General features: G+C 43.7%; 1 protein-coding gene across 2 annotated transcripts in view; it reads right to left on the reverse strand.

Moving 5' to 3' along the window:
- The window catches only part of LOC138304105 (fer-1-like protein 4), a 1,042,026-nt gene that overhangs the window by 518,584 nt on the left and 506,803 nt on the right, over positions 1 to 16,639 (reverse strand). For both annotated transcript variants that reach the window (XM_069243852.1, XM_069243853.1), the window contains 2 exons: positions 10,923 to 11,031; positions 833 to 1,031 (listed from right to left, as the gene is read on the reverse strand). In XM_069243852.1, the coding sequence (XP_069099953.1) occupies positions 833 to 1,031; positions 10,923 to 11,031 (308 nt within the window). The remainder of the gene's footprint in view (positions 1 to 832; positions 1,032 to 10,922; positions 11,032 to 16,639) is intronic.

Genomic DNA, 16,639 nt, shown 5'->3' on the forward strand with positions numbered 1-16,639 from the left:
TCACTCTGAAAATCCCTTATAAGAAAGTTAAATGTGCCAATCAGGTTTTAAGCCAATTTTGACATGTTTTAGGGATCAGAGCACATACACTGGATGCTTTATCAGCCAGTTGTTCACAGTTTTTCACCATTCCAGGTGGAAATAGTCTGCAAAACTCACACTGGGGGGTAGAGGCATGGGGTGTGATGGCAATGTTTAAGGGAACACTTGTGCCTGTCCAGGGGACACATTATCGGTGTCAGGGGGTAGAGTGGGATCGGGCAATGGTGCTGCCCGCTTTCCTTGCCCTGCAGCAAGTCGCACTGGCACACTTGTAATGGGAAATTGTGTCTTTTCATCAGGAGTTATCACTCTGGTTGAAATAGCCCACCACAAAATAAGGGACTATGACCATATGTTTTCTATTTGTCAGCCAGATAGCTTAATGCTAAATACCTGCTTCATCCAATCTCTTTTCCTTCAGGTTGGAATACCACTTTCAGTACCACCTTTTATACTCTCCAAACATTAGTGTGGTTTATACTCCTCTTAGACCATTTAAAGTGCTCTAGTTGCTTTTACTGGTTTGGACTTGCTGTACAATATTATAAATAGATACATAAAGTCACATATAAAATAACACCTGTATATTATGACATGTCACAGCTTCGCTTGAAATCTTCAAAGAAAAAAGCTCTTCTACTCTGAATGTGGAAATGCCAGCTTCGCCTTGAGTATTGTTCTTGCATAATGTTACTTAAAGAAGGGCTAGGCGACCTTGTAAAGTAGTGCATGAACACATCGTGTAGTTAAAAACCTTAAATGACACTGCAATCAATTTGATAATCCTCACCTGTCATACTCAGTGGGCTCAGGTCGTTTGCCAGGGGTCACTGATTTGTCCTGCATTGCTGTAGTCAAAGGCATAATTTCCACATCCAGCTCGTCTTCAGAACCTGCTTCCAGTAATGCCTGTCTGTCTTCATCAACCTCTGCTTTCTCGCCTTTCTTGGGAGCTTTTGTGATGACTTCAGCAGCTTTACCATAGTTTCCTTTGAACAATATTGAAAGGTCGACATTAGACCTTTCTATTATATGTCAGAGCCACAGCAACCTCTAATACCACCTCCTCTTCCACCCAACATGCTTAACAGCTCTGTTGGCTTCTCCTGTTCTAACTAAAGCACCAGGGTTAGGGCTGAAGAAACACACATACACACACATGCACAAACATATAAACAAGCATTCACACCACATCACAATCCACACATTATAGTACTGTATTATCGACACCTAAATATGGTGCAATAAAATAACGGCTACAAAAGTAACATGAAGTTAATTATATTTATATAGGGAAATAACTATTTACTATATTTAAATCCACATATATGTACATTGATGATATAGATCCTGAAATGTTTATATATATATATATATATATATATATATATATATATATATATATATATGTGCAAACATTGCAAGCTACACTCTGAATCTGTTCACCTCAAATGTCTGTTTTTCTAGCAAACGTTTGCCAGCACACTACAACACCAGAGCGTCACTGGTGCTATAGGGTGTTGTATACAAGAGCTGCTCTCCACCTACACTCTTGAACTACAGAGTTCTCTGCTTTTTTTGCATATATTTTGCAGCACTCTAAGCCTGAAAAAGTAACGGTATTGCTTTGACTTATGCTAGGTGCTCACTTTGGTCTGGACAAAGCTAAACCTCTCTGAAGAGCTATAATGATAGCAAAATATGTAGAGATTGCTTTCACTTATTCCAGGTTGGCTTCAATGGTATTTTACCAATTCTAAGCTGTAATACTGTGCCTGGAGAGGTAAATGTCTTTTGTTATTTTACATCTTCGAATGGATGGCACTGTGCTAATCCTGTGCTTAATCCCTTTGATGCGGGTGTCGGCCACTGGCCAACGCCTGCACTAATTCCCTGGTGCGGGTCACGACCTGTGGCTGACACCAGGAAGGGGGTTAGAAAATCCTTTTTTATATATTTTTTTAAACTCTTCCGTGTTTCCCCCTGCCCCCCAGCCACCTGGCGCCGCGCTGACGTCACATTGTTGTTTTCCCCTTCGGAGCAGGAAGCGGCCGTAAGTCTGCTTGCTGCTACGATGGGGAAAACGGCCACAAACTGCCTTCCCCACATTTGGGAAGGCCTCGTATGAAAGGGGAGACTCTCCCCTTTCATACGAGGCCTTCCTGAACGCGTTTCCTGGCCCTCGCCAGGAAATGCCACTAGACACCAGGGATTTCACTTGGGGGGGTCAGCCCCCTTGGAAAACAGGCCACCCCCGGGGGCATATTTTTTTTATATTGAGGTAGGTGTCCCCTGGAGGGGTGCGATCGCGCTCTATCACACCCCCCCCCCCCGGGTTAATTTAAAAAAAAAAAAACTAATAAATAAAGAATTTGACAGGGGGTCGCCTGTGGACAGGTCGACCACCTGTGGGGGCAATACTTTTTTTTTGTAGTTGTAGGGTTTCCTTTGGGTCCATTTTGGCCCCCAAGGAACCCATACAACTACTAAAAAAAATATAGATCTATATATATATATATAGATCTACATATATATATAGATATATCTATCTATGTAGATAGATATATCTATCTACATGGATATATCTATAGATATATATATATATATATATATATATATATATATATATATATATAGATCTATCTATAGATATATCCATGTAGATAGAGATAGATCTATATATATATATATATATATATATATATATATATATATATATATATATATATAGAGAGAGAGAGAGAGATCACTTTTGTCAATGCATGTGTGGTTTCCCTGGGGGCAGTGATCGGCCCCCAGGAAAACTAGACCCACAAATAAAAGTGATATATATGTATATTTATATATATATATATATATATATATATATATATATATATATATATATATGCGTGTAAATATAGATATATATTTGCCACCAGTTGTCTTGCAGTTGTAGCTTGCGTATTCAAAGCAATGCACATACTTAAATGGACGCATTTCTCCTGTAGCTTTTAGGCAGCAATAAAAAAAGTCAAGTAAGTCTTGTGATTATGTTTCTGCTACAAAAGGATCAGACTTTTGTCTAGTGGCAGTTTTAGTGCCATAAAGAAGCGCCGAAGGTTTACACGCCTACTGCAAAGAGCAAATCTGTATTTTATGTAAATAGCTGAGTACATTAGTAAAGTCAGCCATTTCCTGCGCTATAATACAAATGAAATGTATGTGCGGGATGGGGGCGGCTATGGGGAGGTGAAAGGCACTTTTGTTGGATGGTAATGAGTGAATCCGAAGAGGAGGACATAGGAGTGGGAGCACCAATAATGATTGTTGGGCTGGGCGCAGGAGGTGCTAAAGACTGTGACGAATGGTATGTGACAAGGTGTTTTTTGAGTGTCTTAAAAGAACGTGCTGATTGAGGGACGAAGCGCAGGTAAGGTGGCCTCTACTGTTGCACGTATCACACACACACCAGCAATTGTGTGACTGTCTATGTGGGCTAGTGTTTTAGAGCAACAGTTTAGCTAATAGCAGAGATGGCATCTTGCTGGATGACTTCTGCTGATGTCGTCACTCGGGTTATAGAGGGCATCTCTTACATAGGATCAGAGACTGAGACACCAGATACTGAGACAGCATCGGAGGGATAGGACAGTGGCACAGACTCTGGGAGTGATTTTTCAGTTGGAGAAGTCCCATTGGATAACTCCTCTTCCAGTAAATTATGAGGGAGGTGATGAGGACAGTCCTGCTGCCCTTCGCAAGCATAGTCTATTCAACGGGACAATAGTGGGTTAGCCCAACCCAGAGAGCAGGTAAATGCGGTGGCAAGAACAGAGAGAGAGTGCTCTCTTGGGAGCTCCCCAATTTAGTTCAGCCCCAAATTCCACAGCCCAAATTGTATTATGGAGACACCAGAATTATCTATTACAAAACAAACTGGTGTTGTAAGGCAGGCACCTGTGTTTTTGGTCCTGGGTTCGGTGGCCATATAGGGAAACATACTAAACCCAAACATTTCTGGAAGCTAGACATCCGGGTTAGTCCACAGAGGTGTGACTTGTGCAGATTCCCCAAAGTTTTCTTACCCAGAATACCGTGCAAAGCTGAAATTATTAATAAAACCTCAATTTTTCTTGCATTTCTGTCACACAAACTACAGAAATATGCTGGGATCCACAGAATTCCTACCACCCAGTGATTCCTCACCTGTCCTGATAAAAACAGTACCCCACTTGAGCGCCTATACCTAGTGCCTGCATCAGGAATGGATCACCCCAGACTCAACAGTTGCCTCAAGTAAGGACCAACATTGACCGTTGTGTGATCTATTCCTGTTGCGGGTACTAGGCCTACCCACACAAGTGAGGTACCATTTTTATCGGGAGACTTGGGGGAGTGCTGGGTAGAAGGAAATTTGTGGCTCCTCTCAAATTCCAGAACTTTCTGTCACCAAAATGTGAGGAAAAAGTGTTTTTTTGGCCACATTTTGAGGTTTGCAAAGGATTCTGGGTAACAGAACCTGGTGAGAGCCCTACAAGTCAGCCCATCCTGGATTCCCCTAGGTGTCTAGTTTTCATAAATGTGCAGGTTTGGTACGTTTCCCTAGGTGCCGGCTGAGCTAAGGGCCAAAATCTACAGGTAGGCACTTTGCAAAAAACATGTCCGATTTCAGTGTAAAAATGTGATGTGTCCATATTGCCTTCCCTGTCGCGAGCATTAGGCCTACCCACGCAAGTGAGGTACCATTTTTATCGGGAGACTTGGGGGAACACAGAATAGCACACCAAGTGTTCTTGCCTGTTGTCTTTCTCTACATTTTTTCCTTCCAAATGTAAGACAGCGTGTAAAAAAGACGTCTATTTGAGATATGGCCTGTAATGCACATGCTAGTATGGGCACCTCGGAATTCAGAGATGTGCAAATAACCTCTGCTTCTCAAACCTTATCTTGTGGCCATTTTGGAAATACAAAGGTTTTAATGATACCTATTTTTCACTCTTTATATTTCAGCAAATGAATTACTGTATACCCGAATAGAATTGAAACCCATTGCAAGATGCGGCTCATTTATTGGCTCTGGGTACCTAGGGATCTTGATAAACCTACAAGCCCTATATATCTCTGCAACCAGAAGAGTCCAGCACACGTAAGGGTATACTGCTTTAAAAAATGTGACATTGCAAGAAAAAGTTATAGAGTGAAACGTGGACAAAAATGGCTGTTTTTTTCAGCTCAATTTCAATTTTTTTTTTTATTTCAGCTGTTATTTTCTGTCGGAAAACCTTGTAGGATCTACACAAATGACCCCTTGCTGAATTCAGAATTCCGTCTACTTTTCTGAAATGCTTAGCTTTCCGATATCCAGTATTGGTTTCACTCCCATTCCTGTCACTAACTGAAAGGAGGCTGAAAGCACCAAAAATAGAAAAATGAAGTATGTCCCAGTGAAATGCCAATATTGTGTTGAAAAATGCGGTTTTCTGATTCAACTCTGCCTGTTCCTGAAAGCTGGGAAGATGGTGATTTTAGCACCGCAGACCCTTTCTTGGTACCATTTTCAGGGGAAAAACCACAAGCCCTCTTTGGCAGCCCTTTTTTCCCATTTTTTTGCAAAAAACGAAATTTTAGATGTATTTTGGCTAATTTCTTGGTCTCCTTCAGGGGAACCCAGAAACTCTGGGTACCTTTAGAATCCCTAGGATGTTGGAAAAAAAGGACACAAATTTGGCGTGGATAGCTTATGTGAACAAAATGTTATGAAGGCCTTAGCGCAAACTACCCCAAATAGCCAAAAAAGGGCTCAGCACCGGGGGGGTGGGGGAGGTTAAAGACTTTGCTGTAGAACTAGGAAAATACTTTGTCCCTTTCTAGCTTGGTGTGGGTGGCACTGTGCTAAGCCTATGCTTAAAAAAAGAAAATTGATTAAAAAAAACAGACATTTGAGGTGAGCAGTTTCAGTGTGTCGCTGGTGATGTAAGGTGCTCTGTAGAGGATCTGCTCTTCACCTAAACTTTTTTAGCAAAATATATGCACCACTCTAAGCCTGAAAGTGTATTGTTTGGCCTGAAAGGGTATTGTTTGACGGTCCTTGGGGCAGTGGTGGGCCCGGTGCCCCGGCATTAATTTGTAAAACTGCCTCAGGGAGGTGGCAGTCCCCGGGCCAGAGGGGGGGGGGGTCAGGTTGCCACCCTGGGTTTGATGTTTTTTCAAGTCCCAGGGAGATAGCAGTCCCTAGGCTGCTGGGGGGGCTGTGCACCGCCCCATATAAATTATGGATGCCCCCAGGACCTGGCCCACACAGGAGCTTCTAAAAAACAAGCGCACTTGTTTTTTAAAGAATTTTTTCAGCAAATCTGCAATGTCGTTGCAAACTCAAACTAATCTGTACCAAATGTGGAGGCTTTCGTAAAGCATGCCAATTTTGGTGCCGATCAGTTACACCGTCCAAACATTATTTGGTGGGAGTGGGATCCAAAATTAGTAGTTTTTTACTCCCTTTTAAAAAAGGGTTTCCCATAAGAAATATTTGTGAGCTGAGCACATCAAAACTGTTAAACAATGTTTACCAAATGTTTATGGCACAACAGTCTTTTGGTCATTCAGTATCTTTTCTTCACTTATTGAAAATTGGTTCGTCATTTTTGAAGATCTAAAGTGAAACGCAATAATCCAGTGCACATGTATTTTTAATTATAAAAAAGTTCACAAATGCCAAACAAGACATGTGTGGGCAATAGAACCTCAGCGACCAAGCAAAACACCTTGTTCGTGCGCACTGGACACTCAGGAATTATTTCCTCATAATGCTTACAAACATAAAACACAAAGGCCCCACTAATCGGCAGGCACATTTTATTTTTAATATTAACCTCTCCAAAAGCTTGTGAACTTCTCAAATGTTTTTTTTAAATAAAATATTGGCAAGGTTGATAGGTCTGACTTGCTTTTTAATTTACAAGCCAGATCTTTTGCCTTAGCGAATGCTGCAGGCTGGGGGGCACACAGAGATGTGGAATGATGGCAACAACAGGAGCAGCTGGATCACACTAAGGGCTTGCAGTGTAGAAAATGTAGCACACACAAAAGGGACAGGTTAGGACAAGGTTCTGGGTGCTTTCACTGCAGCGCGTGGATGCTATTTCACCCTTAAGGATGGCTCCAAGTTGTTGGTGGCTACAGGAATCTGGCTTTAGGTTTCCTATTCATTCTTCAAGATAGATTTGTCCTTCCTGTCAATGCTGCATTTCAAGAGTGATGGAGTCCTTTTGTGCCCTCATTTGTGGGAGGTTGATAAGTAGTGGTTTCTCTCTCATTTGTATGATTTGACTTCAGCTCGCTGGGCTGTTTCCTTCTGGGTGGATTCTCTTTGAGGCTAGTAGATCCCAAGACTCATCCTATTCCTAGGGGTTCTTGTCATTCCAGAGTGTTTTTGCTACGTTGTGCTGATGTTAAACCTGGCATCCTTGGCATGGTCTCCTCTGTCTTTTTTGCCTCTGCTTCCCATGTTTTGACTGTGTACTGGATTCTGTTTTTGCTGTTTTTGGTACTCTTGGCACTTTACCACTGCTGACCAGGGCCAAAGTACAAGTGCTTCTGTGTAAAGTGTACGTGTAATTGGCCATGATTGGCATATTTGATTTACTAGTAAGTCCCTATTAAAGTGTACTAGAGGTGCCTAGGACCTGTAAATCAAATGCTACTAGTGGGCTTGCAGCACTGGTTGTGCCACCCACATTAGTAGCCCTGTAAACATGGCTTAGATCTGCCCCTGCAGTGTCTGTGTGTGCAGTTTTAAACTGACAATTTGACTTGGCAAGTGCCCCACTTGCCAGGCCAACACCTTCCATTTTTATACATGTAAGGCACCCCTAAGGTAGGCTCTAGGTAGCCGCATGGGCAGGGTGCAGTGTATGTTAAAGGTGGGACATGCACTGATGTGTTTTACATGCCCTAACTGTGTAATACTACCAAATTTGGTTTTCACTGTTGCAAGTCCTATCTATCTCAAAGGTTAACATGGGGCTGCCTTTAAAAATTCTTGAAGTCCAGATTCTTTTTGAGAGCAGATAGACATTTGGAGTTTTGTGTCTCTGAATTCACAATTTCAACATACATCTTTTACTGAAGTTGGTTTTTAGATTGTTAGTTTGAAAATGCCACTTTTGGAAAGTAGCCATTTTCTTGCTTAAACCATTCTGTGACTCTGCCAGTTTGTGGATTCCCTGTCCGTGTCAGACTGACAGTTGGGTTATTTCTGAATCTCCTCTAGACAGTGAAACAAAGGGAGTTGGGGTGCAGCCTGCATATCCTGATGAGCCATCTGAGCTAGAGTGGATGTAGGAGTGGTCACTTACACCAGAGTGGGCTGTGCCTGCCCTCACACAATGTAGTCTCCAACCCCCTGCTATGTGTCTGGGCAAGGCAGGATTTTGTGAACAAGAGAGACTTTCCTTTGAAGTTTGCCTACTTCAAAGGCAGAAAGGGGTATACGTTGTGGACCCAACACCCCAAACTTTAGATCACTTCTGGAACCAAGAGGAACCTCTGCCAAGGAGAAGAGCTTAAGAGCTGAGGAGAAGTGCATCCCCTGCCTGTGTCTGTGCTTTGTTGGGCTATCCTGCAGGTGCTGCTTCGGCCTGTAAAAAGGGACAAAGACTGGACTTTGTTGTGCATTCCTGCTTGAACTGAGCTTGCCTCCTGTTTTGAAGCCTCAGCGCCATCAAAGATTTCCTCTGCCAGCACCTGGACTCTCTGCTGAGACTCTTGCCCTGCACGTGGTGCCATATCCCGTCCCTGGGCCCTTGAAAGGTGAAGTTGGCAGAACAAGAGCTGAAATCCACGCACAGAACACCGTGCAGGGAAATTTCAAAACACCACCTGCAATGCAGCAGATAAATGACGCACTACCCGCTTCGCAGCTGAAATCGATGCTCAACCTGCATCGTGGCTGGGAGATCAATGCATCACAGCTGGAGAAACGACACAACACCTGCTTGCGGCTGCTGATAATGATGCAAACCCCATGCAGCATGGTTTTCTAACACTGTGTGACTGGATTTCTCACACATCATACCTGGGCGTCAAAGTCATTGTGAACCTGCTCGGATTCGGGGTGCACTGCCCACAAATAAATGCATCCCTCTCTTGCGAGCAAGAAAAACAAAGCATCGTCGACCCAACCAGAGAAGAAACGATGCACAGCCTCACTTGGAAGTAAGGAATCAATGCATTCCTGACTATTCTGACGCACGCTCGCCCGGGCACCTTTATTTTTGACGCAAACCAGATACTTTGTGTAACAACATTTCCATTGTTTTCTATGGAGTAAGACTCTTATTCATTTGTAAATTTATAGCTTTACTTGGTTATGTTGGATTTTTGTCATTTTGGTCTTGTTTTATTTAGATAAATATTATCTATTTTTCTAACCTGTTGTTGTAACCATTTTGTATTTTTTTCACTGTATTACTGTGTGTGTACTTTACACATTGCTTCTGAAAGAAGCCTGACTGTGTGTGCCAAGCTACCAAGGGTGTATACGGAGGTTATCCAAGTGTGTTTCTCCAATACCCATTACCCTGACTAGAGTGAGGGTCCCTGCTTGGACAGAGTGCAAACTGACAACTAGAGAACCCATTTCTAACAGCTGGTATTTCAGCACCCCTTCCTTGGGTCATTTTATGAGGGGCCTTCACTATCTGTTTTTGAGCTGGTGGGTCATGCCTCCTTTCTTCCTTACCCTTCCTCTTGTTCACTGAGTCTTATATTTGCTCTGGTGACTGTTAGTTGAATCATCCTGATTTGCCAGTGCATTTCTCTAATGCAGCGTCTCTTTGTGTCCGGTTGGGTGCTCTAACTGATTCCCTGTCTCAGTTATTTTTGGTTCCTTTCCTTCCATCTCAGATGGTGAGATATGTCTCTTTGCCTCTCAGTGTCAGGGTACTGGTCTTGCTTGCGTCCTGACCTATTCCCACCATTGTCCCTGTTGAGATGGTATTGTGCTGTGGTCTGGGATGTTCTTCATCTTGATCCTTTGTACTCTTACTCTTTTGCAGGGACTTGTAATACTTGTCCTTTAACCTTCCTCCGACAGAAACTTGCTCTTTTCCTTTGTGCATCAGTGCTGGGATCTTGCCCCTTCATAGTCCACACTGTCACCTTCTAGATGCCTCTTGTTTATTGACCTAGCCTGGAATGCCCCCTGACACCTGTTTCCTTCTACAGTTGGTGGGTTTGTTTTTTTAATCTGTGGGGCATTCTCTTTCCTGCCAATTCCATTAGGCCTTCTTTTGAGCACCGGCCATGATGATTTCTTGCAAGGTGTCAGTGCTGGCTCTGCTTGGCATCTTCCCCTTCATTATTCTCACTCCCATTAGCAGTGCTCATTGGTCCAGGAGTAGGGAATTTTGTATTTTACATTTGATCATTCTTGAGGTTTGTGTGGTTCGGTTGTTCCATGGAGGGCATGCTGACACCTTTGTGTGGTGGCTTTCTTTTTCTGTATGGTGCATACATCTTCTTTGCTATATGCTCACTTTAGTAATGACTGCAACAAAGAAGTGGATGTGAAAGTGGCATTTCAATTACTTACCAGTAATCTTTCTTATCCCACTCCTTTTGTCTTGACTATCCTCCAAGCAAGGACTTATGGATTCATGTGGTTGAATCTTGGGTAGTTTACTCAGGAGTTGTGGCTGAAAGAACTCTGGTTATTTAGTGCCTGGAGTAGAAGAGGTGAAGCCCCCGCAGTGAACACCTAGGCTAGTTTATTTCTTTTACTCAGTAATCAGAACCTTAGCTTCTACAGTTTTATGTTCGCTGCTGCACAGTAATGATGCAAACACAATAACAGAGATTAGCTTGAAAATGAATACACCCAAAATGTGAGGAATGCTTACCTATAGACAGTTCAAACGTGACAGGTTTGATACCAATGCTGGGGTCGATCATTGTGGCTTCAAAAATGGAAGCAAAGAGAAGAAACTCATCCTTGGCACCCAGTGCAACCTAAAATGACAAAAGACATGTTATGTCACTATAATTAAATTAACAAGTGCCCAAAGTACTTCCCATGACATGCTGAGCAAGACAGGTTTTGATGGGTTACTGCCAATTAGAGTGTGAACACGCTCAATGATATTCAGTATTTCTGTCCCTTCATTATGAGCTGTGTATTTCTGGGTGGACATCACTGTTGTAGTAGACCGTTACCATTAGTGGTGGAACAAAGGGCTCTGTAGCCCCTGCGGTGCGAGAGGGGGTGGGGGCCTGAGCTCCAATGGGCCCCCTCAACACAGTACACTGTGCACAGGCGGCAGGCCCCTGACTGGGCCAAGCGGGAGGGGACCCCTTCACGGTACTTTGCAGGGGGACCCCTCAAGTGTCATTACGCCACGGTTTACCATTCAGTGCAATTGACACAGCCAACACAAAAGCCTCTTCACCTAGACTAGCTGATATAAAAATCATTTTAATTACTCATTAAGGGCCACATTGGGACTGTGGAAAAAAACAGAACTGGAATTAGGATTGAAAATCAACCATTTTGCTGATAATGCCACACTTCATATCCAATCGTCTATGTGAGGAAAGACCACTACCTCGCATTTCCTTTAACAATCTTGATGCCCTTTTGACCATTTGCCCAATCTTCCTAAACAACATATTTATTATTTGTATTTGTAATACGTTAACCTGCTGTAAAAACGTTCGTCTGTCTTACCAGGCATCCTTAATGTCAGTATTCAAAAAGCCCATTACTCTTTACCTTTGTATGAGTGGCGCCTGAACGAGTTACACTCACAGGAGATACAGCTGAGCTGGCTAGACGGCAAAATAATGGCACACTCAAAACAGGCACAGCACAGGGCAAGTTTCCCTGACACAGAGAGCTGCTACACCACTCGTAGCTGCAGGCCGCCATTCATTCAAATACAAAATATGTACAGCCCAGGTTTCAGGAGAACAAGATTTTCTAACAGAGAATGTACATCATGAACTGCTCGACCGGCTTTCGTTATAAGCCAGGCATAGTGAGTCCAGTCCTACAATGGTGGACTTGGTGTATGTGCCCCACCAACATCCAGGGCACCTCATAAAACAACCAGGCTATACCACCATGAGGCCCCTGACTGGCCCACCTCCACTTGCTTTGTACCATTTGCTACTGGCTCATGAGAACAACGGTTGATATTAGAAATATATCAAGATAAACAATGGCGATGAAGCTGAGTGACTGTATACAATGGTGCTGCTCAAGAATGTGTTAGGAAAGAAGTAGTCAAAAGACTGTTCGTATTTGCACATTATTATATTTCTTTATACATAAGTAGGAAATGTGCACAGTGTCCACGTGAAACCCAGAACAAAGCAGAAACATTAAAGTACAATACATCCATCCAGCCAAAAAAACAATATAAATTCAAGCTTTTCCAAAAGACAACAAACAGTCACATAGAGAAATTATAAAGAGAATCCGAGCCCTTATATCAATGAAAAGATTAATGTGTTGGTTCGTTTGCATGAGTTGACAAACAGAATTGGGGGACACCTGAGGATTTAAGGGAAACAGAGTGACTATTCCATCGTGCAATAGGTCAACTAGTCAAAATAATTATTAATTGACACAGTACCTCAAGGTATCCTATGGGATTCACAGCCAAAGTGCACAAGAATAGGAAGTGTAAAAGGGAAAATACTCACTTTGGGTATCCAGAGTGGAAACTTAAAAAGGAAACAAAATGATTGTATAAGTCACTCACATGCCACAAGGTAATGAATGCAAGCTCAAATATTTTCAACATCTAGCGTTGCTATGCTTACTCCCAAGAAGACAAACCAGACAACTAGGAAAGCAGGTGCTCGAGAATCAATGGACTGGTACAGGAGCTACTGTGGAGGCCTCAACGGTAAGGGGAAATGTACGCATGCACCACGTAGCATAGTCGGAGAGAATTGCCATTCAAGGTAAATGAGGTGGGCTGCATAGGTTCAGCCTCACTCCTTCATCAGTGTCAATGGGAAGACGTTGCGGCACACCTTCTTTTGACACAGACGAATAGTCAAAACTAGGCTACAAGAAAGAGCACTCCAAGCCCTGGGTGTCCATGTAAGGCCAAAAACAATGTACAGGACGGTGGAGCTCTGGTGGTTGCCACGGTTGCAGGCATGCTGTGAGCCTGAGTGCTAAAGAAGAGGCGAGGCTGGAGGAGACACAACAGTGGTATCCATGGCAGAGATTTTAACAAATGAATCTTGGCTACAAAAGAGGCTACTGAATATCCCAAGTCAATCTTGAAAAACTTGAAAAAGTCAAAAAAAAGAATGTGAGAATGGAGTTGCATGCACTCATGCTCACAGAGTAGCTTAAGGCTGGCATAAAAATTCTGGACCTACAGGTTAGGAATGTTACGGGTATTTTTAGGTAGGACAAAAAGTTCAGTGGTGGGTTCAGTCTTATTTTCACCACATGTGTGCATCACTGGATGGTGCTTGGATTTGAGCCAGCATTAGAACACGTTAAGAAGAACTCAGAGAGATAGAGGCAACTGAAAAAAAGCTTCTAGGCGAAGATGGCTTAGCAGAGGCCAACCAATTGCTAGACAACTTAAACAAAATTATTGATGAATTCCACAGTATTGAATTCAAAAGGAAAGCCAACAAGGTTACTAAAGACTTAAATAACTTTTCAAGAGAGAAAGCAAATCCCTGTGAAACTGCAGCGCTCATCCTCCTGGACCTTTCCGCAGCTTTCAACACCGCCTGTCACCACACCCTTTGAACACGCCTCCACAACACCGGGATCCACGGCAAGGTCCTCGACTGGATCTCCTCTTTCCTCTCCGGCAGAACAAAGAGAGTCCACCTGCCGCCCTACCTGTTCGATTCATTCAAAACCATCTGTGGCATCCCACAGGGATCCTCCCTCAGCCCAACACTTTTCAACGTTTACATGGCTCCCCTCGCCAACATCGCACGATCCCACCACATCAACATAGTATCCTATGCAGACGACACCCAGCTGAACATCTCCCACATAAAAGTCCCCACAACAGCAAGAAATAATCTCCACAAGGGACTTCACGCCATCGCCAACTGGATGGAATCAAGCTGCCTCAAGCTAAACACAGACAAAACAGAGGTCCTCATCCTCGGCAATACCCCCTCCGCCTGGAACAACTCCTGGTGGCCTACCTCCCTCAGAGCCGCCCCCACCCCTACCACCCAAGTACGGAACCTGGGCATCATCCTTGACTCAGCACTGAGCATGACTCAGCAGGTCAACACAGTCTCCTCTTCCTGTTACAACACCCTCTGCATGCTCCGCAAGATCTTCAAGTGGATTCCCGTTGAAACCAGAAAAACAGCCACCCACACCCTAGTCAGCAGCCGACTGGACTTCGGCAACGCACTCTATGCAGGAACCACGGCCAAACTACAAAAGAAAATGCAACGTATCCAAAACGCCTCCGCCCGACTCATCCTTGACGTCCCACGCCGCAACCACATCTCTGCCCACCTCAGAGAACTACAGTGGCTACCCGGATCAAAGAGGATTACCTTCAAACTACTCACGCACGCACACAAAGCCCTCCACAACACAGGTCCGGCCTACCTCAACGAAAGACTCATCTTCCACACCCCCGTCCGCCAGCTCCGCTCCACCAGCCTCGCCCTCGCCTCCGTCCCCCACATTCACCGCACCACCACCGGAGGAAAATCCTTCTCTCACCTCGCCGCCAAGACCTGGAACTCCCTACCGCTCCAACTATGCCAGACCCAAGACCTCCTGACCTTCAGAAAACACCTCAAGACATGGCTATTCGACCAGTAGCCCCCCCCCCCAGTGCCTTGAGACCCTGACGGGTGAGTAGCGCACTTTATAAATTGATTGATTGATTGATTGATTAAATAAAGAGAAGATTATTGTACCAGCAATACAGGACAAGACAGATCATACATGTGGGGCAGGTTCAAGAATAAACAATCAGTCACTTTCTCCCAACCATCTGCAGATTCCGATGGTTCAGACCCCCAAGAAGGCCCTAGCATTATCAACACACACCCAGGCCACCCTTTTTTGGCTCAAAGGCTCAGAGGCAGGAGAAGAAGCAGACCATGGCATCAATATCCTGGCAGTGTCAAACCAGGAGGAAGCACTACAGGTAGGGCCCTCACGGACCATAGCTACACTCACACAACCAGTGCCTGACAACCCCCAACAGATCCCCATCTTCAATCTGTCTTACCATACCCTCTCCTCTACAGAGATCTCACTCATAAGTAAGAGCCTATCATATGTGATCACAGAGAGGACAGATTTCTTCTCTCTAAAGACTGAATTGTTACAGTTCTTCCACAAGGTTAGACTTAAGATATTCTTTGCAGATAGGAACAACCCAGCTATTGACTCCATCCCAGGACTCAGGCCTCCTTCAATGTTTTATCTTCCCAATTCACTATGTTGCCAAAACTATTAACATTTTTGAGGCTGGTGTACAAGGGCCTCTGCGCTATGAAATAAACTAGAGAATTTATTCCTTACAACATCTCTTTAGTGAAAAGGAATACTCTTTTAGCTCTCAAAAATGATGATTCCATTATAGTCAAACCAGCTGATGAAAGGGAGGGGGTGTATTGTCCTGCAGAATTATACTGATTATGATGTGGAGTTAAAAAGACAAATTTCAGACACCAAGCACACATAGGTCTTGCACCCAACCCACTAGACAAAATCATAGGTGAGATACTGAAAGTGACCATACAAGGTAAAGAGCAGGGTTTCCTGTCAAAGGAAGAATTCAACTTTCAGAATGCGGAGAATTGCTACACCCCTTTGTAGGAAAGTACCCTTTTTTTGCCATGGTTACCCCCATTTTCTGCCTGATGTCAGTGTGCTTGACTGTGTTCACTTGGATCCTGCTAACCAGGACCCCAGTGATTATGCTCTCTCTCCTCTAAATTTGGTTGTTGCACACTGGAAACCCAGTATTTCACAGTTCAAACGTGACAGGTTTCGTTATAGTTTCGTATCGCTTCGTATCGTTTGCCACCTCGTTTATTTTTTGCTCTTGATACGTGCACAATTATCACGATTGCCTCATGTAATGTAACGCTTGTTTTTGTAACAGGCTCACTTGTATTTCTTCTCCTCTTGTATCTGTACTTTGCCTATTGTGAAGCGCTCTGACACCTTCGGGTAAAGTCCGCGCTATATAAAAACGCATTAAATAAAATAAAATAAAATAAAATAAATGCTGGGGCCGATCATTGTGGCTTCAAAAATGGAAGCAAAGAGAAGAAACTCATCCTTGGCACCCAGAGCAACCTAAAATGACAAAAGACATGTTATGTCACTATAATTAAATTAACAAGTGCCCAAAATACTTCCCATGACATGCTGAGCAAGACAGTTTTTAATGGGTTACTGGCAATTAGAGTGTGAACACGCTCAATGATATTCAGTATTTCTGTCCCTTCATTATGAGCTGTGTATTTCTGGGTGGACATCACTGTTGTAGTAGACCATTACCATTAGTGGTGGAACAAAGGCCTCTGTAGCCCCTGCGGTGCGAGAGGGGGTGGGGGGCCTGAGCTCCAATGGGCCCCCTCAACC

The sequence above is a fragment of the Pleurodeles waltl genome, chromosome 7 (assembly GCF_031143425.1).
Source record: "Pleurodeles waltl isolate 20211129_DDA chromosome 7, aPleWal1.hap1.20221129, whole genome shotgun sequence".
Lineage (NCBI taxonomy): Eukaryota > Metazoa > Chordata > Amphibia > Caudata > Salamandridae > Pleurodeles > Pleurodeles waltl.